Raw genomic sequence first — 27571 nt, forward strand, 5'->3', positions numbered from 1 at the left:
CCCCACTAGAACAGGTTAGAACACTTCATGGATTTCCCATTAAACAAGAAACTTGACTACAACTCTCCTTCAGCGTTCTTTGGCTTATGGGAAGCCTGGGGTGTGTCTCCAAACACATAGGATGGCGTCACATGTTCCACATAGAAAAGGCTTCTTAACTTGCAGCAAACAAGTTATTTCAGCATCTAGGTTTGCCACCTTGATTTCATGACTGACCCAACATTTCAAACACAGTCACTTCCGTGTATGTGACAGGGGCCTCTGTTCACACCATCCTCTCTGGCCTCTCACGTGCCAGATCCTTTTTGCAACCCCCATCACAGATCAAAGTAACACCTTCCATGGAAGTGGGGCAATGTAGTCGGCCAGTCACACTCACACACCTGCTCCCACGAGGGCAGGTGAGCACGTGGGCCAGTAGTCGGCCAGTCACACTCACACACCTGCTCCCACCAGGGCAGGTGAGCACGTGGGCCAGTAGTCGGCCAGTCACACTCACACACCTGCTCCCACCAGGGCAGGTGAGCACGTGGGCCAGAGCGCGCGGAGGACGGTGAGGACGTTGCTTTTCATCATCCATCTTGGGTTTTGTTGTTGTTGCTTCTGTTTACTTGTTTTATTTTTATAATTTATTTTTATTTGGTGTGCATTGATGTTTTGCCTGCATATAAATCTGTGTGAGGGTGTCAGATCCCCTGGAACTGGAGTTAGAGATAGGTGTGAGCCGTCATGGGGATGCTGGAAATTGAGCCTGGGCCTCTGCAAGAGCAACTCGTGCCTTTTAATCACCATCTCTCAGGCCCGCCATCCACCTTGTTCAAGCAGCTGTGCCGTGCTCTTCAGGTTAGCTGGCACTCAAGCTTTTAGATGAGCCTCCTGTCTTCGCCTCCCACCTCACTGTAGAAGTGCTAAGATCCTAGATGTGCACTACCACATCCAGGTGTTCTCACACGGGTTCAGGATGCTGAGCTCAGTCATCAGGCTCCGGGTGTGCCTAGGTAGTGCTTTTGCCCGCTGAGCCATCTTTCCAGCCCCGTGGACTCTCTGGTGACTGACTCCGAGGACACACTGTTATTATATGACAAAGGTAGAACTGAATGATCCACTTCCCCCTTTGGAACAATGGTTTCTGAAGCACTGACTAGGAATTTGCTTGACACGCAGATTCCTGAGTCTTCCTTTAGTGAATCAGACACTCTGGGTGGAGTCCAACTGTTTTGTTTTTTTTTTCCTAGACCTTAAGGGGACTCTAATGCAAACTGAAGTGAGAAAACTCCTGCAATAGAAGATAATCCATGGCAAGAGAGGTTGCTATGGGAGATAAAAAACACAAGAAATAGTAATTATGTTGGGCTTCTTATTGCACTTTGTGGATATATATAGTTGAACACATGTATGTCAAAATTAACATATAGATGTTAATGGCATAATACGCATGTTAAACTTTCAATGGTGTAAGTTAATGTAGTCCTACAAAGAGTATAAAATATTTTATACTGCTTCCGTTGTATATGTGTCTGTGAATAAGCACACACACACACACACACACACACACACACACACAGAGAGAGAGAGAGAGAGAGAGAGAGAGAGAGAGAGAGAGAGAGAGAGAGAGAGAGAGAGAGGAAGTTTATGCTATGCTCTGTGAATAAAGGGAATAAATTAATCATGGATCTTGTCCTCAGTGAAATTTACTCTCTGGCGAAGAGGAGACTACCCACCTATTACATTTGGAAGATCAGAGAAGTGTTCTTTGAGTCTTTGGATGAACATTTCCTAAATGGTCCAAGTATGTGTTCCCATGCCCTTACCACGTGGTGCGGTTTAAACTTACAGTTTAAACTTACAGAGTTTCCTTCCTTCCACATGTTTACTGCCTTCACCTTGACATCCTGTCTTGACTATCACTTGATCAGGCTTCCAAAGGCATGCCCAGAGAGTCTCAAAGCAGACTGCATAGAAGGATAACTCAGGCAGTCAAACCATTGTGGCAACAAGGAGAATCCACCAAAGAGGGAGGGTTGCTGGTACATTTGGGGAGTTTGCCAGAGCCTTCTAGACAGAGAAATAAGAGGCAAGAGGAAGAGGGAGGAGTAGAAAGAGAATGGGGAAGGAAGGAGTAAGTTTGAGGATCCACCAAAGTAGAATAACTGAGTGGGTCTACCAAGTCTCTCTCTTCACAGCCTTTTTTTTTTTTTTTTTTTTTTTTTTTTTTTTTTTTTTTTTTTTTTTTTTTTGGTTTTTTCGAGACAAGGTTTCTCTGTGGCTTTGGAGCCTGTCCTGGAACTAGCTCTTGTAGACCAGGCTGGTCTCGAACTCACAGAGATCCGCCTGCCTCTGCCTCCCGAGTGCTGGGATTAAAGGCGTGCGCCACCACCGCCCGGCTTCTTCACAGCCTTTTAGAGTTGAGAATTCATGCAAGTTTCTCAGTGTAGGAGCAAGCTTGCTTCTCCCACGGATCAGAACATGGGAATGCCAACCATGGGTCTAAAGTCATGGGCTGGACATGGGAAGAACTGTAGTCACATTCAGGAGGATGGACCTTTAAGGTTGAGTTGGTCATGGAATTTGTGAAGTTCAGTTGAGAACAGAAATATATGTATGCCACAAAGGCAATCTCTTATTTATTTTGTCTGTGTTGGGGGAGAGGTTAGCTTAGTCGCAGAATTCTTGCTCAGCTTCAACAAAACACTGCCAAAAAATAAAAGAAAAACAGGTAAAATTAATTTTAGCAACATATAGTATATAAAACAATGAACATAAATATGATAACATAAAATCGATGTTAAAAATGTATCAATATGTCATATTTTCCACTCCTTTTAGAGTGGGTCTTTAAAATTTAGTATGTATTCCTTTTGATGGCATATCTGAATCCGTGTGTTAAACTTTCAGTTGTGAATGTAGTCCTGCTAAGAGCACAAAGCAATTTGTGCTGCTTCAGTTTCTAAGGTGCGTTTTACAACTATAGGTTGTAGTTCTTCAGCTCACTTAGTGCCTTTCAGTTATGCACAACCACATGCAGCTCGTGCCCTGCAGAGATATCAGAGGCTATGAGAGTAAGCAGAACCCTTCCCATCTCTCTCCATGTTCTGAGGTAGGACCTATCTGTCTTTGAGGATGTGATTTCACTTACTTATTTTTGAACAGCCATCTTAAAGTAGATACTCAGTCTATGGAGAGTTCAGCTAACCTAAGATGGCCATTGCTTTATAACTGTTTGAAGAATAAATTTTAAAAAAGAATAGATAGTAATTTGTCCTGAAAATGGATAAATGTTTTGTGTAAATGCAGTATCTTGGGTCCTAGCACCTGGGAGGCCTTGGGTGAGGGAGTAATACGGGAATGGTAAATCAACATGAAGTCCAGATTAGTGAAAACACTATCTTATGTAGTAGCTATTGGAGGTGCTTTCGATATTCTGGGCAGGTACAGTCTTTGTCTTAGGTTCCATCAGTCAGCCAGTCCTTTATTGGAGAAGAAACTACTTAAGATACAACCGGAATCAAAGAGAAACCTGGGCAATTTTCCAAAGCGGAGCCCATCAATAACTTGGTACTGGTACCTACAGCCTAAGCTGATAGGACCAGCTAGTTTGCTGGTTGTTCTGTTTCTGGTGTTAGGAAAGTTTCATGGCATTGCCTCTCCTGATGATTCATTCCCTACGTACCACACTGTAGTCTTTAGTGCTGTTGAGTAGGATGTGAAAGCAATTGGTGGGTCTGTGCTGATGGCCTTTGGTTGTCCTTAAATGGAAAAAAAAAATGAACCCATTGCAATATTTCCCATCCTCTCCATTTCCTGGTCTGAGAAATTTCCGTGTTCTTAATTCAAGTCCTGAAAGGACTGGAGCCTTGATGTACCAGGATGCCTAGTAATCACATCACAAGTAAGCAAAGACTTAAATTAGCCTTTTCAGACTTCTAACCATGTCAAAGTTCTCCTCCTTTTAAGACATGGATTCAAAATGACATTCTGCAGATCAGGAAGTGGATTTAGAAAATTTGCGTGCACAGTACTCATTTCCAAGGGTCTTTTAAAATCCTTGCATGCACGATTCTGCTTCCTGCTCATATTTCCTGCTACCATCTGGATCTTAAAGGTGAACTTGAGACTCGGTGCATCTGCTCCATCAGGGATGCTCTCCTGCCCCAGAGGCAGCCTTTAGAACTGGACTTCCTAGGTTCAAGCACTCCACTTTCCAGGGGGCAATTGCTCAGAAGGCCCAGGTCCTAGGTGTGAGATGAAAGTGGTCAGGATGCTTTTTTTTCCTCTGAGAGGTGGGAAAGAGATGGAAATGGGGAAGTGGCCTCTGGTGGTGAAGCAATTAACATTTAGTCCACTTCCAGGAAGAATGACAGATTTAAACAGCCATGCACACATTTTACCACTTAAACCAGCAAGGGATTAGAACTCACACGAACTATCTTGGTCCTGTGTGGACTCCAGTCTTCGTTGACAGTGAAGATGCAGTAGGTTTGAAGAATTTATCATCATCATCATCATTATTTTTTTTACATGTTGAATATTTATTCAGGGGGTTATGGAGGGGAAAGGGAGAGGGGGGCAGAGAGAGAGAGAGAGAGAGACAGACAGACAGACAGACAGACAGAGAAGAGAAAGGAGAGAGAGAGGGACAGAGAGACAGACATGCATGCACACACCAAGAAAGGGAGAAATTCAAGATCTATCATCATTATTATTAATATAGTGTGTTCTACTGCTCACTTGGGCTGTAGATGGCTGCTTTGCCTAAAACATAGTCTTACAGAGGAAGGGGACAGTAGCTCACTAATGCACACGCCAGCACCACGCCGTCTCTTTCCAGCATGCACACACCAGCACCGTGCCATCTCATTCCAACACGGCACACACCACACCACGCTGTCTCATTTCCAACACGGCACACACCACGCTGTCTCCCATTCCAACACAGCACACGCCAGCACCACACCGTCTCATTTCCAACACGGCACACGCCAGCACCACGCCGTCTCATTCCAACACGGCACACACCAGCACCATGCTGTCTCATTTCCAACACGGCACGCACCAGCACCGTGCCGTCTCTTTCCAGCATGCACACACCAGCACCGTGCCGTCTCATTTCCAACACGGCACACACCACACCACGCTGCCGTCTCTTCCCCGGTGAGCAGGTACTGTGGATAGAGGCACAGTCTGCACTCTGTCTTTTATTTCATCTTATTTAGAGACACAGCTGGCTTTGAATTCTGCATCCTCCTGCCTCCTTCCACCTCCCACATGCTAAGATTGCAGTGTGTGCCACTGGGTCCCCCGCCACCTGCTTTTCTTCAGAGGCTAATGAGAGTAGGGGCTACTTTGAGCCAGAGGCTGAATGAAGAGGTATATGAAGAAACAAGAGCCAGGGCATACAGAGGCCCTGAGGTAGAAGCGCCTTTAAGAAGCAGAGCTGGTTGATGAGAAAGGAGGTCAGGATTCAGGTCATGCTAACTGCACACCATAGGGCTCTGTAGACTTGGAACTTTTTTTCTGAGAATGATAGAGAACAACTAAACATTTTAATCTTGTTTGAGGTGGGAATGGTTATGGTAGCCTGGTGTAGCCTGCTGTCACCTTTCACAGAAAATGGTGTGTAAGGGGTGTGTGGAGTTATGTAGGGGCATGGGGAGGGTGCATGCATGCATGCACACACGTGTATGCGTGCATGTGAATTTCAATATTGGGCATATTCCTTGGTCACTATTGTTCTCTCCCTCTTCTGTTTTGAGACAGTCTATCGCCGAACCTGGAGCTCACGGATTTTGCTAGTCTGGCTAGCCCGTGAGTTTCAGGCATCCTGTCTCCACCCACCTAGCTCGGAGATTATAGGTGTGCGGCACAATGCTTGCTTTTTTTTTTTTAGTGTGGGTGCTGGGATTCCAAATTCAAGTCCTCATGTCACCTACTGAGCCATTTCCCCAGCCCTCAGAATAAGGTTTTCAGATGCTTAAGACAAAACCCATAGAATGTCAAAGAAGCTGATTGTGTGGGCATGTCAAGGTGCCCTGGAAGAGACACCTGCTGTGGTTTGAATTTTCAAAGGAAGAACTAAACTGTAAGGACCAAGAATGGAAGCAGATCAGTGGCATGAAGCTGGAGCAGCTGCCTCTCTTTGCCTTTCAGGACCCTGGCCTTAGAAGCCGGGCTGTGCAACTCCATCTCTTTGAGTGCAAGAGGGAAAAAATGTATAACTTCTATTTATATTTAATTTACAATCTTTTTGAGTGCAAGAAGAATAATGTATGACTTGATTTATATTTAATTTGTTCTCATTCTTTTTAACGATTGCTCTGTTGAATATAGGCTTTACAGTATCCTAGCATGCTAGGACTTTAGTACATTTATATAATTCATGAATAAATCTACATGTGTTTGGGCTGCATGGTCAGAAAGTATTTATGACAGTGTTTTTTGATCCATCAGGTCTGCCAGTTGCAATTTAGGGGGAGTGGCCCTGTGAGAAGCCGAGAAAATGCCATGCTGGTTTAGAGCACACTCCATTTCAGATCCATTTTGTGGGAGCGTGTGAATTCTTGCTGTAATTCAACCTCGATAAATGTCAGTTGTGTTTCTCCGGCACCCTCACCTCTCCTTAAGAGCCCTCATCCAGCAGTAATTCACCTCTGAGGTGGCATGTCTCCCCCAGGGAAACAAGTTTTGTGATGTGATTGCCAGGCAGGCAAAGTGGTTCCTGATATTCAAACTGAGATCTGGGGGTTGTGAAGGGTGTTCTCCTTCCTGCACTGGGAGCTGGGTGCGTAGTAGCTGGGAGTGTAGTCGCCTCTGGGAGGTGTACACCTGCCTCTGCTCTGTGATCCACTGGGGACTCTGGACCTAATGCTTTATGTGTCTCTTAATCTGCCTGTCTCAAACGCCCTCTACCTGGACATTTTTGTTCACTCTTGATGTGCAGCGGGATGGATGGTATAGCCATTCTAGATGTCCCACAGCTGTCATGTGCTTCATTTTTATGCCCTGGAGGAGTATCTGGATAGACAAGAAGGAAGTCAGGGTGAATGAGAAGGCCAGGTGGGGAGAAGAACTGGGTCACAGCTTACCTCGTCTGCTTACAGTGAGCAACCGCTACCATCCCTCTGGTCCTCTCCCGTCTTCCTCATCCACCTTCCTTCTCTTTCCTCTCCATCCTCTTCTCTCTCCCCCTCTTTCATCTTATACCTCCCCCTCTCTCTCTCCTCTCCACCCACCTCTCTCCTACCTCCACTCCTATCCTTCTTTCTCCCTTCCCTTCCTTTCCCCCCTCTTTCTCATTAAAATTATTTTCTTAACAAACAGGGAAATTCCTTTATATGGAAAGAAGATTAAGCCTTTCATGAAATGAGCAAACTTTCCTTTAGGTAGGACTAGTAGGATACAAACTCATGCCTTTTAGGTCTCGGTGGGTCGACACCTCAGATCTAGTGAGGTGTTGGAGTCTGTGGAGAAGCTACCCTGACCATGGTGAAAATGCTAACAAGAATTTTACAGACCTGCCTCACCAGTACAGACCAGCTTAAGGATCTGGGCCCAGAATGTGGAGGCACAGCAGCCTGATTCCTGGTCCTGATGAGAAGGCATATCCACAACTCCGTGTGTCTTTTCTGATCCTCTGACCTCTAAGCCCTGTGTTCAGGCACAGTGCCTTAATTTTGCTGAATTCTCTTATGATTACTTAAATTTTCTCATTAATGAGTATTTGCAGATAAACTGATTAGACATTGAGGAAAACAAACCTAAAACCAAAAACCAGGTCAGTGAGTCACCGTCACGTCACGTGGCTCAGATGTCCTTTGCACTCGTGCCTGACCACAGCCAAGACAGTGCTGGGAGAACAATCCTGAGCCACATCAGGCCTAGGCTGTCCCACTCTACCCTGCTGCCAGAGTCACAGCCCCAGGGCTCTGAACTCTCCTGCATAGGACAACTGGTGTGTGCAGGGAACAAGCCAGGCAGATGCAACATTTGGGGAAAAATAACTGAAACTTAATTTAAGAAACAAAACAGTTAAAAGAATTCAGCAAAAGAAAACCAAAAACTTTGAAATGAGAAAAACAAAACCCTAAGTGCCCCTGCATCTGTTGCCTTTCTTCTCTGTCCTTTCTGGAGCCTTCCCAATGTGGTTAGCGCTGCTGGACCAGCCAGTTCCAAGGTGACATTGATCGGGAGCAATGGATATTGGCTGTGGCTGTGGGATTCATAGTATTTCCTCAGCTCCTTGTTATTTTGACATGGTTGGTTCCTGGAACTAGGAAACTCCAGTCTTCAGATTTATTATCATTATTTGAAGGTCTTTGGGACTGGAAGGCATCTTGAATTTTTGAGCACTTAGGTGCCTTGTTCATATTTACATATGTATTTTTATGTGATCCATGGCATTAAGTAGCTGATGCCCACTAGTCTTTCAAACAGGGCACGGGGTGGGGGTGGGAGTGGGGGTAGTTTGCTTTCCTAGGGCATCCCTCTTGTTCTGAATGTACCTGAAGAGCACTCTGGTCTTTTCTCCATCCACAGGGCACGGGGTGGGGGTGGGAGTGGGAGTAGCTTGCTTTTCTAGGGCATCCCTCTCGTTCTGAATGTACCTGAAGAGCACTCTGGTCTTCTCTCCATCCACACACTGAATAACTACCATAACTTGAACTGTCTCCTTCTTTCTCAGCATTGAAGCTGACCACATTGGCTTCAGCCTTGGCTGTCTGGAGTCATGAGCTCTCGGTGCTTTTTAAATTGGCATCTGATTAGGCCTTCCTCCTAAGCAGTTCCTGCAAACACAGGAGCTAGGGAAAGAATTGACGTTCATTGGCTGTTCACGAGGTATCTGGCCCACGAAATCTGTTGTATGAACCATATTTTAAAACAGATTTACTAATAAGTCCACTGACTCCCATTGATCAGATAGATTCACTGAATAATGAATCCAGCAATGTCACAGGTGTGCTGACTCACCAGCTGAGGGGAAACCTTCACGCTTCTCTGCAGCAAGTATGTCCTTTTCACATCAGGAGCTAGCAATAAGGTAAATCCAGTATTGCTTTCTCCAACCCACTTCCATAAATGAATCCTTTCTCCTAGGTGCCTACCATTCCTTGTACTCTTGGTTTCCTTTGAGAGAGGTTTGTGTTTCTCTTCTCTTCTGTACTGTGTCTTGCAAAGCAGTGGGCTCACCTGGGCAACAATTTAATGAAGTAAGAAATTCAAGCATGGGTGGGCAGTGGAGGCACACACCTTTAATCAATCCCAGCACTGGGGAGACAGAGGTAGGCAGATCTCTGTGAGTTCGAGGCCAGCCTGGTCTACAGAGAGAGGTCTAGGACAATGAGGGCTACACAGAGAAACCAGGTCACAAAAAACCAAGAGGCGGGGTGGACAATTTCAAGCATGTTTGATTTGATTTCAAGTGATAAAAATAGAGAACTGTGAGTGCTTTTTAGTCAAGTTTAAAGGGAAAATAGTACATTTAACAGGTAATGTTTTCTTAAATGCGTGCTGGGAGACAGCTGTTGAAAACGCAGAAAGATGGTTGTATCCTTCGTACTTTGGATGGGTAGCCTCTGTAGCCTGAAACGTGTGTGTGTGTGTGTGTGTGTGTGTGTGTGTGTGTGTGTGTGTGCTCGCTCTTGTAGCTGTGTCTGTGTGTGCATGCAGATGTGTGCTCATGAACACAGAGGCCAGAGGTCAGCATCAGGTGTCTTCTTCGGTCATGCCCCACTTTGTTTTTCAAGATGATCTCTCACTGAACCTGGGGCTCCCCGGCATGGTTAAGCTGACTGGCTTGCTCAGGAATGCCAGGGATCAGCTTGTCTCACTCTAGTGCCGGGATCGCAGGTGTGCACAGCTGTACGCAGCTGTTTCACATGGGTGTCAGGACGCTTATTCATGTGCCTGTGCTTACGCATCAAGCACTTTAGTGAGCCATCTCCCTGGCCCTCAAATTGTACAGTTTATAATGTTTAGCAATAATATGCGTCTCCCATGTGCCTGCTACTGTGTCTAATTAATTCGCAATATGTAAGCTATATTTGTTAATTTTTGCAAACCTTTTAGGGGTACACACTATTGTTATCTCTGAGAAAACATGTCTAACTTGCCCAAGGTTAAATAGCCACCCAAGATTAATCAATCACCCTTGCCTATGGTCAAAGACGGGACCCCAGGAAGATTGACTTTGAGTCCCAAACCACTGCGCTCACCTGCCTTCCAGTGGCAGGGCCTCCATGTCATGATTTCATTTGGGGTTTTAAACATTTTTCTACTTAATGAGGACCAGCTCACTATATAGCTAGAAGGATAAATATTTGTCCTATTTGATGACAGATGTGATGGGTTTAAAGAAAAAAAAAGCCCCAGGCAAAGTCGTGCACGTTTTCTTCCATATTCCTCTGTCTGTGTTTACTCTGTGAAAAGGTCGCTGGAGCGCGAGTACTCAGATTTCATGTTCCTCAGCAGCTTCTCTGTGGCTAAAGCTTGCTCTACAAATCGGCTTCTGCAACACTTTGTGATGATGTATGTGCTATCCAGTGTGAACACTCTAGAAGAGAGCCACTGAGTCATGGGAACCTCCCAACTAGGACCTCTGGGAGGTTTCTCCATGAATGCCAGGAACTGGGAAGTGAGTTTTATCATTCTCTCAGATGATGATCCTGCTGTCTGTCCATCCAATCACATTTACTGGAAGGAACACTGTTCTGGGAGCCTAAGGTGTGTCCCTCATCACTTAACTACCTGGCTATGAGTTGTAGGGGAAGAGTCAGGGAAGGGAGAGACAAAAAAAGACTAAAATGGTAAATTACTGCAGGTTCTTGAGAAAAATAGAATTAGAAGCATTTGTGGTTCGGATGAAAATAGCACATTTCCTTTCTGCTTGGACCACGGGGCTCAGAGTGCTCCAGGGAATAGAAAATAAATAAAAATTGATTCCTCACCAGTTGAAGGAAATGCCCTGACTCTGGGAACTGAATGACAGCCCCAGAACCAAAGATCATGTAAAGCCACTTTTGAAGGTTAAAAAAAGGAATGAACCAAAAGAAAACAACACCAGGAGGCTATATATATATATATATATATATATATATATATATATATATATATAGGCATTCTTTATTAGGGAACATAGTCTACCTACAATGATCTGAGAGGCCGTTTTCTGATACTAACCACCAGGTAGCAGAAGCTGAGCAGGCATCAAGTCCTTCCTTGCTGACCATGGTCCTTCTGTGTCTTCTGCAGGTGAGAAGCCTTACAAGTGCTCATGGGAAGGATGTGAGTGGCGTTTTGCACGGAGCGATGAGCTCACAAGGCACTACAGGAAACACACAGGTGCAAAGCCCTTTAAGTGCAACCACTGCGACAGGTAAGGCCACTTAGAAGCTGCTGGACTGAGGAGGAAGATCGTGCAGTAGGTTGGAGGGTGGTCCACACGTATGATGTGGGACTAGTCACAGGCCTGGCTCAGGCCCAGCTCTGGTGCAGTAGACTGGAGGCCGGTCCACATGTATGATGTGGGACTAGTCACAGGCCTGTTTCACACCCAGCTCCACGGCCCTAGCAATGCCTTCTACTTCTCTGCTGCTTAAAAAGTGAGAAGCAGCATGCTCGAATGTGATCTAAATTCAGGTTCTCGATTTGGTTGCACAATATTTTGAATTGGCTTTGAACTAGTGCTGGTCACTGGGTACAAACAAGACATCAACACTGGCTCGCACAGAGGTGATGGGAGAGAGAATTACAGTATACTGGAAGAAGGAATAGAATGTCTCATCATGGTTGTCCTTTGATCTTTTTATTATCATCCATACCGCTTTTCCTCATCTTTCATAGCGAGGGGAAGAAAAGGTTTATTCATAGGAGAAAGACTGATTTCTAAGACTTTTCTCTGAAGCAGTATTGGAAATGAGTTTACTAAAGGAAAGGCCTGGTCTTTGGACATCTGGACTATTCCTTCCTCGATGAAGATATGCTTAAGGGTCCAAAGATGGCAGTACTCCCCCAACTCACCCTTAATTCAATTTCAAACCTTCAGCATTTGATAGTGGAAGGATCACGTGGCAACAGATAGTAGCCGAGTAATAGCATCTGACAGCCCTGGCATTATCAGCCGATAAACCCCAAAATGGAGACTCTGCAGGCCAAGGTGAAGGCAGGATTAGGTTTAGACATAATCAAATAATGGGCTTGCATCTGAGCATGTTATCCTTCTAATCCTATTTCTGTGTTTAAAAGGAAGCTTAAGAAAATTAACCATCTTTTTAATGCAATACTAAAGGTCTCAGTTATGATGAGAAAAATGCTTCTAATACAATAAAAGCCCCTGAAAGCCTCAGGGCTCCTCGGCTTTGGACAGTGGCTTGTGGGATGGCAGGAGGGGGAGCAGGATGTCCACCCAGGCCTGGCTGTCCTTGAGAGGAAATGAGATCCCTCTCACTTCCTGCATCTCCCACTGGCCAGACCTTCCTCTGAGGGTTTGCGAGCTTGGAGAGCAGAACAGAGATGGCTGAGTCCGAGCTCTGTCTGCCAAGTTGGCCCAAGCTTTGTAAGGACAGTCCCCCATTCTTCCGGAAGGAAAGGCTATTTTCCTCTTATCTCCATACTTTAAGAACTAAATAAAGATCCCGTGCCTCCTGGAGTGCAGAGATAACCTCCCCCAGGTCTGAGGAAGTGTGCCTCTCATGGCTATTGTCTTCCACTGCCTGGAGAGCTCTGTCTGCCACCCAGGAAAGTGGCCCTTGTTCCATAGCCATTCCATTCCCTAGAAGGCCTCAGGAGTGCAGCCTCTTTTTTCCTTCCGCGTGTCCCCATCCCCGTCACTGTCTCTGTGTTTGGCACCATCCTCCAACCTCTGTTCACATATCCGGGTTGAGTCCTCCCCAGCCATGGCTGATAAAGAAGCCTATAGGTGGGTGTTGGCTCTGCCCACAGGCCGGTGAAGAGCTTCCCACTGTTACCTCCTGGGATGAAGATGAGTCTTTGTGAGTTGTCAGCGTAGTGGCAGAGATACCCTACCCATCTCTTGAGGGAGTTGAGGCTGTGTTGAGGGAGATGGTGGCATTATGGCTCGCCCTCGTGCTTAGAAGCGGACAGTGAGCACTTAGCAGGAAATCGCCAGGTCAACTCACTGAGGAATTCCTGACTTGATCCATTAGCGGTCGGTCATCCACATGTGTGGGTGATGTGGAAAATTATTCCCAGCCTGCTGGGTGTGAGGGAGAGAGCAGTGATGGGAAATCTGGTGAATCATTTGCTTTCTTTTCCTCATCAAAATACACTGTGGCCTTTGGAGGTAGGATTTGTTGTGTTGACGGCACAGATTTGGTGGTACTGGGGAGTTTGAGTAGACCAGAGCCCTATGCCCTAGGTTAGGAACCCATTTTCAACCTCAGAAATAAGGGCGGGAACTTGCTAGTGTGTCTCATGACAGGCAGGACCTCCCATTTCACCACTTAGGGTGCTAAGAATAGACAGGTCTGAGAGTTGTCGTGAGGCCCCAGAGCAGATGAAAGGAAAGCCCGCAGTGATGGGAGCTGCCATTCCTTAGGAGACTTTGACCTTTGGACATTGAGGATATCTACAGCTGCTAGCAGGATCTTATGTCCTGTTGGCTTCACAGTGTGTGTGAATGCATTGTTCCTTGCCTCAGACTTTACTCAGTTCAACCCCCTTTTCTGTAGAGACTCAAAGAGGTTTAACCTCCTTTTTCTTAAACATACACCATGTATAATATACGCTTTTATTTTGTGTGTGTGAGTTTTAAAAATACATGAAATAATTAAATTTATTTGCTTCCTTTGCTCCTACTTAAAATGGTTAAATGTAGTTTTATCTAGAACAATTGTACCTTACCACCAAAGGCTCCTATTCTCAGACGTTGTCATGGGCTGGAGTTGCTTTTGTACTTGTCCCCACCACTCCCTGTTGCCTCTCCACTGTGAAAGCACGGCATTCGCTGTCTGGTATTATCCTACTTCCTGTGATATCTCCTCTCACAAGGAGCACAATTTCTTCACACGTAATGCCTTTTCACACGTGGAAAGAGGCAGTCCCCGAGTGTCATGCGTTTGTTAGACTAGGTTCGATGCGCTTGCATCCTTTCCCTGCCTGGCCCCCAGGACACTGAGGGAAAACCAGTGAGGACTGTGTCACGTCCTCAGCATCAGACAGAGCCTGCTGTAGCCCGACAAGTGATCCATGCCAGAGGGACAGGTCCTGTCTCAGCCCAGAGAGCACGAGGCTGATGGTGGAGATAAACAGAGCTCCATTTCTGCAGGGAGCAGGCTGTAGAATCCGGGTGGGCCTGGTACCAGGTGGTCATAGAGGGTCTTAGAGAGTTGAGAGCGAGCATTTTGGTTTTACAGCAGTACACCTTTAGGTGATAGCAAGAATTAGTTAGGTCAGCCGCCAAGTCCTCTAGAGGGTTGCAGTTGGCTTAACGTACATTCAGAGTGCTCCGACCATAAGCAAGAATGACTATGAGCTTCGACTAGTCCTCCGCAATGTACCGATTCCAATCACCAAAGACCTTGTTGTGTACAGTCACTAGGCTACTGTGTCATGAGAACCTCCTGGGGTGCAGGAACCTTACAATGACTGACATTTAAGATGCCCTTCTAGAGGCTCGGTTTATCTACTCCTCTTTTCTCTTTCTATGCAGAGCTCAGAAGGATAAATTGATAAATATAAATTCATCTTGACTAAGTACCTAACCTGGTATATTGAATTTGAGTGGAAACCTTAATGCTAGGGAGTCTGGTCTGAGTCTAAATATCAGACATTTCCTGGAATTTAAGCAAATGAAGAAGCTTGTTTGGGTCACTTGGCACGCAGCTGTACTTCATACCAGGCGAAAGGACTTGGCTTTCTTCCTGAAAGATTGGAGGATAAGGGTAGAGTTGAACATACATGTTTAGATGTCCTGCCATAGTAGAAGCAAATGGAAAGCTGGACACTTGTGACCGAGTAACATTCCATGTCGGGGATATGTTCCCAGGACCTGAGAAGGAAAGCAAAGAGGCCCCTCCTCGTTTCACCAGTTCAAATCCCTACGTGCCCTGGAGACAGACTGGATTCCAAGAGCCTGCTCTGTTGTTTTCTCTCAGGTCCTAATTCCACCCTGACCACTGTTCCTCTGGGGTGATGTTCTGGTTGGTGTGGAAACCTGCGACCACAGATGTCTCATGTTTATTTACATTGCAAAATCCTTCCCTTGCCAGCTTGTAGCTTCCAGGTTCAACATAAGTCCCTCTTGCTGGGCTGTGGTCAAGGTGTTGGCAGCCTGCGTTCTATCTTAGAGGGTTTTTTTTGGGGGGGGGCTATTCTTGCCCTTTTCCAGGATCTAGCAGCTGCCCATACTCATTGTTGGAGACTCCAGTCCTCCGTTTTCAGAGCTGCTCTGCCTCTTTCAACCCCCCTCTTCCATTTTAAAGACTGCGCTTTGATGATGGAGGGGAGGGATAGAGTCTCCAGAAATGGTGTGGGCAGCCTGTAGATACTAGAGAAAAGCCGGGGGAGGCGGTGAGAGGAGGAAGGAGAGACGGCAGCCCCATGATAGTGTGGAACTGTGCAGGTTAAAAACTGAGTTCCTAAAGATTAGTTAGCTGTGTTGCTGTTCTACGGTAAGTCAAATCTGTTTCAGAGTTGGTTCAGAGGGACCATCTAGGTAGCTCCCTCCCTCCAAATTACGGCCTAAAATAAGCTGCTGGGGCTAGGGCTGGGGCTGTTGGTGGTCAGGTATCATTGGGGTAGATTGTCTCCTGCTGTAATATTCCCATTCTGTAAGTTTTTCATTGTCTTTCTGTCTTATGTCACATCATCTCCTTGGGTCCTGTTTTGGTGGTGTACCTATTTAAGCACTGGGCACAGACAGGATGTAGAGACTGTTGGGGTCAGGGGACAGGGTGAATTTGGGTTTGTTTGTTTTAAGAATGAACAAACACAAGGAAGTCTTGCCTTGGACAGGAAATTCCACAAACCTGAATGGGCAGTTTGCTAATGTTTTGAGTGATGGGGCTATCTCAGGCTAGAGGGATGCCTAGGAATGTTTTCATAGGCAAGGCAGGGGCTGGCTTACAAAAAGAGGGAGAAAGGGAGGGCACACAGCCAGGGTGAAACTGAAGTTAGTGTAAAAGGTTATCTGTTAGCTCAGATAACTGTCAGAAGTGCAATTCGGTTTGCCTTTCAGGCTGGTTCAATCCAAGTTCTCAGATTTCATCCAGATTCTTTTCCTTTCACCCTTTTCTCTGCCCACTTTCTTCCCCAGTCGGCTTTTCCACAGCTGCAGTACAGGCACTGGCAGCTCCAAGCTCTCAGCAGTTTAGCATTCCCAGTCGAAGGTGAATGTCTCTCTTCCAGTAATTTCAGCAACTAAGACCTGCCTTCCTTTGGCTTCTGTGGGTCATGTGACTGTTGCTTAGCCATCACTGCCGCCATAGCTTTCACCTTCGAAGGAAGGTCAGCTTTATACTACTGAGAGCATAAAAGGGTTTCTACCTGAGAGACTATCGTGTGTCTACTATCAGTAAAGATGACTATAGCATCTGCCATATAAGGAAGGAAGGCGCTTGGTTATAGAACTTACGTGCCATGTGTTGGTCCAAAGCCTCAGTACCGTCTCCATTCCACTCCTCCCACCTATGTAGCCTCAGCCCAGCTCTTTAAAACACACTGAAACAGACAGACAGATGCATATACCCAGACTGACTGACTCATGGAGACGTGACTAGGGTAGTGTTGAGGGTACACTGGCACAACGCCTACATACTCTAACATCCTCGGTCTGTGAACACTGTTCTCCGTTCTCTGACCTGTTGTGCATGTATTATACCTGTGTGAGCCTTGGGAATGACAGGTGCTACATTCCTGGGCTCTTGTAAAGCTTGAGGCTGCCGTCTGGGTGTCGAAACATCAGTGCCCCGCCAGCTGATGGTGACATGGTGACACAGGCCAATTATTCGTTACTGTATTTACAGTGTGTGAGCGTGATGTACGTTCTGAAAGCATCTTAGATAATTATAGTTATGATTATAACACTTAATGCGCATTGACATCTTACTCCATGTGACGTGATATTCTAATACTGGTTTGGTTTAATCCTGTGAGCAAGGCTGTGAGCTGCAGTGAGCATCCCTGTCAGCCACACAGCTACTGGAAAAGCTTGGGTTTGAACTGAAGCCATGTAATGCTAGTGACTCCTCCGGTACACTTCTTCATCTTTCCATAATTCATGGGTGTAGTCTCTCTTTAAGACTGACCATTTGGTCAAGTGATAGAAGCAGCTGGGCCTCTCTAACATGCCTATTGTTTATTGTTCTAGGTGTTTCTCCAGGTCTGACCATCTTGCTCTCCATATGAAGAGACATATCTAAACAAAACAACAAACAAGAGTCAACAACAACAACAAAAACAACAAAACACCATAAAGGCCAGAGCTGCCATGGCATCAGCCAATGTGCGAAGGAAATGCCCTGAGGCAGAGGGCTGGACTTCAGGCGGGGAGCACTGCCTCGCAGAAGAAAGTTCTCGCTTACAAACCTCTGTGTACATACATGTACACGCACACATACACACACCCTCACACACAGACCCACACACATACCCACTGTCATGCACTCAACTATATTTAAAGTATATATGTGTATTTCTTATGCCTTGCCCTAGCCAGACGGTAGAAAACGAGGAAGAAGGAAGCCAGGTGAACTCAGCAAGGCGCTGGCTGCTGACTCCACCACTATTGGAATTACTCCCCGCTGTTGCCAATGGAAAGAAAGCAAGCAAAGAAGCATGGATGTCTCCATGGTGGCCCGCAGTGCGAGGGGCTTATGTAACTTTGCTTCTTGGTGCAACGTTATACGAGAATTCGACATCTCCCGGTTGCGTACGTGTAGCGCTAACGTTTCTCTTTAAGTCGTTGGGGGAATTGACCTAGCAAACCAAATTGCAGTTTGGTAGCCAAACTTAACTCCTGGTTTATTTGTCCTTTGTGTGTGAAAAGTCCTGCTATTCCGTGCGTCACGCTTCCTCCCAGAACTGTCGGTTGGTTTGGGTTCTTCTTAGGACCCTTGAGCTCCTTTGAGTCGGTACCAACGGCGTAGCGGCGGCAGCCTGTGGATTCCCATGTTACACCTCTCTGGCCTGCATCTCTCTAGACTTCACTCTCAAGGGAGGAGTTTTCTTTTCTTATCTTTTTGACTCTCGCACATCATATGCACTAGGGATTCTGGAAACTTCTAGCATGACTGCAAAGTGGCCAAGAGAGTAAAGTCCTTGATGACAAGTCACAGTATACCCCTTGAGCCTCACCTTCTTGCCAGTGCTAGATTTTTTTCTTTTTAATCTCTCTGATTTTTTGCTAACAGAAACTTGAAAAAAAAAAAAAAGCTTATTTGGAAGCTTAAATGTTTTACCTTTTCTCCATGGACTCTCGCAGCACCTGGATGTCCAGCTCTCGAAGCAGCCAATCAGACGAGACATCCCAGTTCTCTCCTCCCTCCTTGAGGCGTGATGACCTCCGCTCACAGGGAGCAGCTCCTGTGCTGTCATGGCTACCCTAGAACCAGTTACAGCATAGATGTCGCTAGTCTCAAAGGGCAGCTGCATATTTAATCTAACTCTGGGTTATGACCTGACAAAAAGCCAAAAATATCACTCTTTTCCAGGAGTGGGGAATCTGAGGATGCCTCCCAAGTTGAGAGGCATCACATCATCCCGTCCCTTCCCTCTTACCTACTGAGCTCGTGGTACCCACTTGTTAAATACATTCTCCAACATGCCATTGTGGGAATGAAGGTTGTCCGTTTAGGAAAGGATGGAGGTGTCTCTCTTGTGATGTGTCTAGGGGTAGAGGGGGCTTTCTTTGGGGCAGGGGGAGCTGGTTCTCTTGGCTAGGCCCACCATGACTTGTGACCTAAAGCACCCAGGATCAACAGAGGCCTCATATTTACTCCAAAAGCTGACTGACTCCAAGGGGTTATATTGCTCACTTGCCTCTCACACACATACACCCAATATTGGTCTCTATCTTCCTGAATTCTTAGCTAGCTGGCACTGGCCTAAACTCCAAAGACTGCCTTTAGGACCATAAAATGTCCTATGCAAGCAAGCGGGGTGGTTATTAGGGCAGATTGTATATTTTGTATATTCTGGGACCATCCCTTCAAGATATGTCTAACAAACAAAAATGGCATTTGGTCCACACGTGGTTGCTGCTCCTTCATACCAGCTGGCTCCCTCCTGCCCTCCTCTGACTGCTTCACTCACTGACTGTTAAAATGCGACCCCATACATATTTGGGATGCAAAACTGAAGTCTTTTAAAGGAAATAATAATAATAATAATAATATAAGCAACACAAACACATATGACAGCAACCTTCAAGATCCTTGGCACTTGGGTTCTTAGCTTTCTACAACTTTTGTTTCATTGAGATGTTGAATCTACTCATCTGAGAGTGAAAGGACCTCCTTGTCACAAATGCTGTAGCTTCCAGTGGGACAGTTGGAGCATTTCGAGGTCTGGCTTTTAGAATTTTCTTTTTTCTTTTACTTTTTTTTTCAGTTTAGACCAAAAATACATAATAAAAAAAAGAAAAGAAAGTACCCTAAAACATACACGTGCACACTCACTCACACACATACACACACACATGAGCGCGCGCACACACACACACACACACACACACACACACATTCCATTTTGCCAGAAGCAATTATATATATGTTAGTTGGAGGGTATTAAAGAAAAAAGAAATCTGTTTTATTCCAAAGATTTAAAAGCGGACATGACTTACTTCCTGGAGCTCTGCTTACTGACAATCTCATTCTCTACTACATTGGAGTGCATTTTGCAGCCAGTCCATCAGGGCACACCATGGGATTATATTTGAATGTGTGGTGCATCCTCTTTGGGTGAAGGATGTGTGAGGGACCTTGAACCTCAGCTGTATTGAACTGTAGCGCCTCCAGTCAGTGCACTAGATGAAACTTCACCCAGATTTTGTTGGTTTGTTCCTTTTTTTTTCTCCTACAGCAGCCTCTAGCATGAATGCACGCACACGCCAGGGATGGCATTAAGCCATGGCTGTCACGATTCACAGATGTTCTCTCCAAGGCTGGGGCTGCTCTTGCTCTCAAAATGTTATTACTAAGGTTTATAGTGCTTAATTTAAATTTTGTACTGACCATTGCAAGGCTCTATTTAAAAAGAAAAGAAAAGGAAAAAAAAGAAAAAGAAAAAAGTGAAAAAAATACACAAAAGAGTAATCATTGCTATTTGTTCCTCTCGTCATCTGTGGTTTCATTTGAATGTGGCAGAACAAAGGCTCCTTGGTCCTCTTTGGTGTCTGAAATGTTTGGTAATTTCTCTTTTGTATCAGTGAGGTCCTCTGTCATCTGCTCCTGCCATCTCTTGGAGCTGATGCACTGAGATACCATGACGGCTTGCTTGCTTCAGAGTCCTTTGTTGACTGTGGGAATCGGCCTGAGAATTTGGTGGGTGCTAAGCGCGTGGCTTTGAACCTCTTCTTCTCTAGCCCCAATGGACACCTGTGGAGCGTGAAGTGGGCAGCCCTTGGACGTTTTGGAAATAGGTTTGTGGAGAAACCATCTGTCCTTTCTCAAATTGCAGAGGTGGTCTCTTGAAACCTCTTGGGGGGGGGGGCAGGTTTCCCAAGAAATAACCTCTACATATATTTTGCTCCCAAGAGGACTGGTTATCTAGAATGATGTAATGAACATTTCAATCACAAAATCTCGTTCACAGTTTAAAACATTACCTCCTCACAGTCCAAGGGATCTAAAATTTGAAAGGACAGACCTGGCATAGTGTGCCGTAGGCTGCCCTCTTGAGGGCTCTATCCAGGGTCCAGAGTTGGCTGTGCAGAAGATGTGTTTCTAAGCCACCGGCGATTTCCTTTGCTTCAAGTGACGCCTCTTTCTCGTCCACACGACGTCAGGGATGTGGAGACCTGACTGTGTAATGCTGCTTCTTGCTTCTGGCCTCCGGTCCCACTGTCGGCTCACTGGCCGAGCTTCATGCTCATGGTGATGAGCATTTGGTCCAGAAAAAAAGAGATGTTTGGATTCCATGATAAAGCTGCATTTTTGTAAAAATATTGGAGACCCCAAAATGACCTTCATGCTGGCCATTTACCCCTTCCTTTCCAAATTCCTTCATAAGACCCTCCCAACAGTCCTCTCCCGCCATCACCTCCCCACGCGCACCTCCTCTACCCTCTTCCATCCTCGATTGCCTGATGATAACAGGGTAAAAAGACAGCCAACCTCATGCCTGATGAGCAGAATGGGTTCTTAGGGGGTTTTTTGTTTGGTTGGTTTTTGTGTTCTTTAAATCTTCTTTGAAATTAGAGAAGAGCTTATTTGGGGACTTGAATATGAGCTAAGCTTCCAAATGATTCCTGTCTATTTGCATTCAAGGGAAAACTTCTGGGGTTGGAGGTGGGGGCTGACCCATGCATTCAGAACTTCCTGCCTGCAGCCTCCACTCCTGCATCTTCCCCTGGGAAAGCCCAAAGAAACACATTGCCAGTGCTAACCTCAGTAATGGTTCTTAGTAGTTCTGGGTGACGACTCCTTGGTCACTTTATAAGGTCAAAGTAAAAGCAACTTTTACTCCTCTTTTGTGTGCGTTCCTCCAAAAGGACAAAGGTGGGGAGCATACGGCTGCTTTCTCCCCTTCAAAAGCAAAGAAACGAAAGGCCTCATGTCAACATGTGGCTGAAATCTTGCACCCAAAATATTGACCGAGTGGAAATTTAGCAAGTAGTACCTGGCTGAAATAAATTCACAAAAGCTTTCCCTCAAATCTTCTAGAAGTGGCAGAAGTTGGGGCAGGCGGATACCTAGTTCTGAGTGCCTAGGTTGCATTTCGGGAACTTGGGTGACGCTTACTTAATCTGGAACTGGAGGGCCCAGCCTGAGTATAGTTTGCTGCCTTCCTGGTGGCCTCTTTTTCTCTTTGAGAATCTTTGGAAGCTTTTGAGATGGACAACAGAAATATGTCAAAGAAAGCAAAATCTGTTTCTATGAAATGTGGTGTCTCATTACTAATGCCTGGGGCTTCAGGGTTTCTTGTTTTTAACACGTAAGTCTCCTCTCCTGGTTCCGCTACCAGATCCCAGAAAGGGGACGACTTAGCTGCAGTTAACTTTATGTGCATCCTTTCAATATAGTACTGTATTCTTCAGGTGTTCTGTATCTGCGTGTAAGTCCTCGGGAAACAGGTATCCAAAACAAGAGTGAAATCCAGGCTGTTACTTCAGAAATATCCCTAACAAGATAGACTCTTTCAAAACAGGGCTCCCTCTCTGTGGTCATGAGGGAAGGTTGATGTGTTCTTGGTTGGGGACCGTTTATACGATTTTTTTCAACTGTGAGCTCTGACCCCAGCTTCTGTCTACTGCCATAAAAAGGACCCCACGTCAGAATAATGAGGGTGGTGTGTGTGCACAGGCCTTCATGGATGTGCACACGTACCTACTGTACCTTCACAGAAGGAAAACAGGCTCCTGAGGTATAAGAGGGGTAGCCACCAGTGCCTAATCTCTTTTGGGGGGATGAATGCTTATAACGCCAGTAAATAAAAAACCACACCACTGGGAGTTAGTTCCTCGTACAGGGGAGGAGCAGTGGGTGGGGAAAGGGGACATTTTAATCCTAGCCCTTGGGACCAGAGGCAGAACAATTTCTGTAAATCGGGTCCTGAAGATTTGGGGGCTCATTGACGGTTCCTAGTTTTGCTTCCCAGCATGCATTTCCTAACCCAAGCTCAGACAGTTCGATTTCTTTCGTTTTCACTTCTGCTCCATTCCAGGGAGGAAAAACACACCTGTTAGGGCCAAGATCTCCTTGCTAGCACAGAGGCAAAAATAAATGTTTAATGTCTTTGGAGCCTCCCTCCCTCCCTCCCTCCCCTCACCACCACACCCCCCAGCACCGTCGTCCCTGCTCATCATACATGACTCCCCAGCCACCATGACTTTTATTTCTACTCTCTATTATCTTCTTCACAGTTGCTTGAAGAAATTTAATTTTGCACTATACATTTTCGTTTTGCCGGACGTGTCTAACAAGCGTGTTTGGAAAGACTTGCTCCCAGCCCCTCCCCTCCCCCCACCTCCCCGTCACATTCTCTCAGGCCTTCTCTGGTATTTATAATATATCACAGAAGTACCCAGTCTTATAGCCCTCGGTTATGCCTTTTTTTGACATTTTATTTTTTTTAAGCTTTTTATATATATATATAAATATATTACTTTGTCAAGTTTTTTTGCTGTACAAAAGTCTTAAGATTTAAAACTATTATTTGTATTATATGATGGTGGTATGTTAATGTTACAAAATTATTAATGAAGAAAAAATTTATTTTTGTTACTGGTCTGTTTCATAATTCTTTTTTAAATTGGTATATTGTAAGATATCTATGCAAAAATGTTATGTGACGCATTTTTATTTAAGAATGTAATATGTGTAATAAACAGTAGAATGTGTTTGGCCTTGGGATGGTTCACTGTAGTTCCCATCAACTCATTTTATTAAGGGGAAAATCATCAAGGAGATACAAATGGCTCCTTATAATCTTCATATAACTTTTCTTTCTTGGGGAAGGGGAGGAAAAAGGTGTCTCCTCTCTCTCTCTCTCCTCTCTCTCTCTCTCTCTCTCTCTCTCTCTCTGTGTGTGTGTGTGTGTGTGTGTGTGTGTGTGTGTGTATGCACTTCATGGTTTCAGTGAAGTAAAGGAGAAACAGCAAATGCTTGGAGGTTATGAAAAGCAATATTTTAGAATGAGGTCGATTATGGGATGCTATTTGTTTAGGGAGCTTGGAGAGGCTTATTGAAAGTGGGTTATTTGATGAGGGAAAAGGGGCAGTTTGCTCTGTACTGCTGTTAACCAGAAATGTGTTTGGAAAAGATCATTTGAGGCGGTTTGTGGAGAAGGGCTGAAGGGGCACGGGTAGAGGGAATCCCTGAGGTAAAGACCAGGGAGTGTGCACAGCAGCAGTGGGTAAGAAGGGGCCGGGATGGCTAAGCAGGCGGGAGAACTCAAGTGATTCCACAGGGAGGAACAGATGCAGGTACAAGTACCCCAGAAAGCAAGAGAGGAGAAATCGGAAAGAATCTCAGAAGGAAGGGACTACTGACGTTGCTTCTGCGCCGGGCTTCTAGAGGGAGCATCAAGGTAAGACGTTGTGGGGAGGATCCAACTGCAGTGTGATCCCAGCTCTCTTACCCTGCCATTCCCCCAGGGCAACAGTATTATTAGCTAAAAGCAACAATAAACACTCTGTCCCATGGGACACACAGCTACTGGGGCTTTCTTTTCCTGCTTTGGGTTTCCTGAAATGGATATGGTGGCTTAAAACCTCTATCTCTAGTTACGTAAGCCTGTGGAGAAATTTCAGTAAGTGTCCACATTAGAAACCATGACTGCAGGGACTGAGCCAGTGCTTCCTGGACGGTGAACTTGGGGAGTGGGGTGGGAGCTGCCAGGAAAGATGGGAACGCTTCTACAAGTGTGATTCTCAGCTACCACCTCTGCGCAGGGAAGCAGCCCAGACAGGCAGTGACGACCCGGTGAGGGAAAGCAGCGCTAGAAATGCAGAGTTCCTGTAGGTGAACAATTGAATTCTCATAACCAGAATCATTCTCTGGAAACTTCTCTGAGCAAGAAGGGGGAAAGGTAGCTTTGCAGCATTGCTTGTGACAAGGCTTGCTAGTCTATTTCGTTGACTGATGATAAGGTATCACACTGGACATTTTAAATGACTTACAGCCTGTGCTGGGCTGGAATGCTGACAAGAGAGGGTAAATCTAATCTGTATGGCATAAGGAGATGAGATACACATAGGGAATATTCTAGACGACAGAAAGGCCCTTCTTTAGAGTCACAATTTTGTATAGAATCAGTTGAAATATGGATTATCCATGCCACAACCTTTTGAATATCCTTTTAAAAAATTATATTTGTGTGTATGTGTGTGTGTGTGTGTGTGTGTGTATGTGTAGGCCAAATGACAACTCTCAGGAGTCAATTCTACCATGTATGTCTCAAGAGTCTCAGAGATTGAATTTGACTGGGCAATCTTAATGACAAGCTCCTTTAATTACTGACCCGTCTTGCTGGCTCTTGAGCATCCATTTTATAGAGTATAAATTTGAGGACAGCTCCAGTCTCCAGGTTTCACTTCCCTGGCACTGAAAGACTATACTTTATGTAGAGTAGTGGAAGTGGTAGTTAGTGTCCTGTAGTAAGGAGCAGTGGGCCACGGTCCCGTCGCCCCGCTCCTGGCTTCCTGGCTAGCTTATGTCCCAAAATATCAACACACAAACTGTATTCTTTTAAACACTGCCTGGCCCATTAGTTTCAGCCTCTTATTGGCTAATTCTCACATTTTGCTTTAACCCATATTTAATAATCTGTGTAACGAGTAGTGTCTTACCGGGAAAGATTCAGCATGTCTGACCTGGCGGCTGGCTTCATGGCATCTGTCTCAGAGAGGAGAGGCATGGCAACTGTCTGAGCCATCTGCCTCACTTCCTTCTTCCTATTCTGTCTACTCCACCCACCTAAGGGCTGGCCTATTAAATGGGTCAAGGCAGTTTCTTTATTAACCAATAAAATCAACACAAACAGAAGACTCTCCCACATCAGTAGTGTGTGTGTGTGTGTGTGTGTGTGTGTGTGTGTGTGTGATCTTTGCCCTCTTTGGTTGTGGCAGAGTTTTTGTTTGACATTTTCTAGAAGTATCTATCTTCTTGTGAAGTAGCAGATCAGATAAGTGAGATTAGGAATGTAATAAATAAATAAATAAATAAATAAATAAATAAATAAATAATAAGTCAAAAACTACAGCAGTGGTCTGAGCGTGCGGCCTGGCTCTCCTTGGGCACGAGGAATGTGAGCGTGGTGGTGGCTGCAGTCCGAGTTTGTGTATCCAGCTGAGAGTAGTGGACTACAGAGTTCGATGGAATTGGTAAATATTTAGTCTTTTGTAGCTCATCTTCCACTTGCAGATTTAGAAGAGGAGATGGCTGTAATTTCTAACTCCCAGCTAGTGATGGGTTCTGGTTGATCTGTGATGAGCTAGTTTCATCTCCAACTCTCAATGTTTTAAAGCTGTCAGTATCAACTGGCTTGAGTTTCATCACCTTTTAAAAGTACATCTGATTTTGCTGTAGCTATAAATACAACAAGAGCCTATTTTTAAATGATGAAATAGTCCAAAAAATCTACAAGAGAATGGGAGGCCAAGATTTCTGTTTGCAGACTTTTTTTTCTTTTCCCAAAGCTGCATCCAGTAGTCTGTCAAGATTGAATAGTCACTATCTACCATCCTAGACGTTTGCTCTCTTAAGTAGAGAAAATGGGAGAAAATGGTCACACTGAAAGACATATACTGCGAGGTGTCATTTATAGAGTGAATCCTAAAATGTTGAATTCTTAGAAGCAGAAAGCCACCACAGGTTGCACGGGGCTTACTGGAGGGGATGTTGGTCAAAGAAGATAGAATTTCAATGGGAAGGAATACACTCAGTAGGTTATTGGACCACATACTGACTATAGTCAATTAAAATGTATTCCATTTTTTAAGGTTTATTTTTGTTATTTTCTATCGTGTGTGTGGGGGTGGGGGTCATGCAAGCGTGTGTGTGTGTGTGTGTGTGTGTGCGTGTGCGTGTGCGTGTGGGCTCCATGAAGTCCAGAAGAGGGCAAAGAGACTCCTGGAGCTGGAGCTACAGGCTCTTGTGAGCTGCCTGATGCACGTGCTACGGACATAACTCACGCCCTCTGCAAGAACAGCGATTATCTTAATGGCTAAGCCATCTCTCCGGTTCCAAACAATTGTATTCTTGAAAATCACAAACAGAATATACCATAAGTGTTCTCATCACAATAGACAAATAAATAGGTAAGTATGTGAAAGAATATGATAACTAGATTGCTTGGAGTGGTCCACCATGCAATTCAAAGCATCACATTCTGTAATAAGTATATGCTATTTTTCAAGGTTAAAAATGATTGATTAAAAGTAAGCAAAGGAACTGGAGCCTTAGGAAGATACTTGATTTTATTGGTGCCACATTACACATGTGACAGAGGTGGCCACAGTTCCTTGCTTCCTAATCTTTTTGTTTGTTGTTGTTTGTTTTTCGAGACAGGGTTTCCCTGTAGTTTCTAGAACCTGTCCTGGAACTAGCTCTTGTAGACCAGGCTGGCCTCGAACTCAGAGATCCGCCTGCCTCTGCCTCCCGAGTGCTAGGATTAAAGGCGTGCGCCACCATCTAATACATTTACTTTCTCCTTCCCTGCATTAGGGAAACCAAGAGTTACCTTGATGCCTCAAATCATACCAGGCAACACTCATTCCATCTCCTCATTTCCTCTTCACTTCCCACAGAAGGCTCCCTGCATGGTAGTTAGCGCTGTCACGTGGTAGGTAGGAGAGCATCTTGGATATGCCTGTGAGTGCCGCCGTACCTCTTGAGTCAAGAGTTTAGCAGATTCCACCTTGCCCAAGTTCATACAGTACATTCCTTGCACAATGAAGTCA

General features: G+C 45.3%; 1 protein-coding gene across 3 annotated transcripts in view; it reads left to right on the top strand.

Annotated features, from left to right (window-relative positions):
- The window catches only part of Klf7 (Kruppel like factor 7), an 81832-nt gene extending 64109 nt beyond the window's left edge, over positions 1-17723 (top strand). For all 3 annotated transcript variants that reach the window (XM_038339632.1, XM_038339631.1, XM_042055532.1), the window contains 2 exons: positions 11245-11368; positions 17321-17723. In XM_038339632.1, coding sequence (XP_038195560.1) covers positions 11245-11368; positions 17321-17372 — 176 coding nt within the window. In that variant the 3' untranslated portion in view covers positions 17373-17723. The remainder of the gene's footprint in view (positions 1-11244; positions 11369-17320) is intronic.
- Positions 17724-27571: the final 9848 nt, after the last annotated feature.

The sequence above is a fragment of the Arvicola amphibius genome, chromosome 8 (assembly GCF_903992535.2).
Source record: "Arvicola amphibius chromosome 8, mArvAmp1.2, whole genome shotgun sequence".
Classification (NCBI taxonomy): Eukaryota; Metazoa; Chordata; class Mammalia; order Rodentia; family Cricetidae; genus Arvicola; species Arvicola amphibius.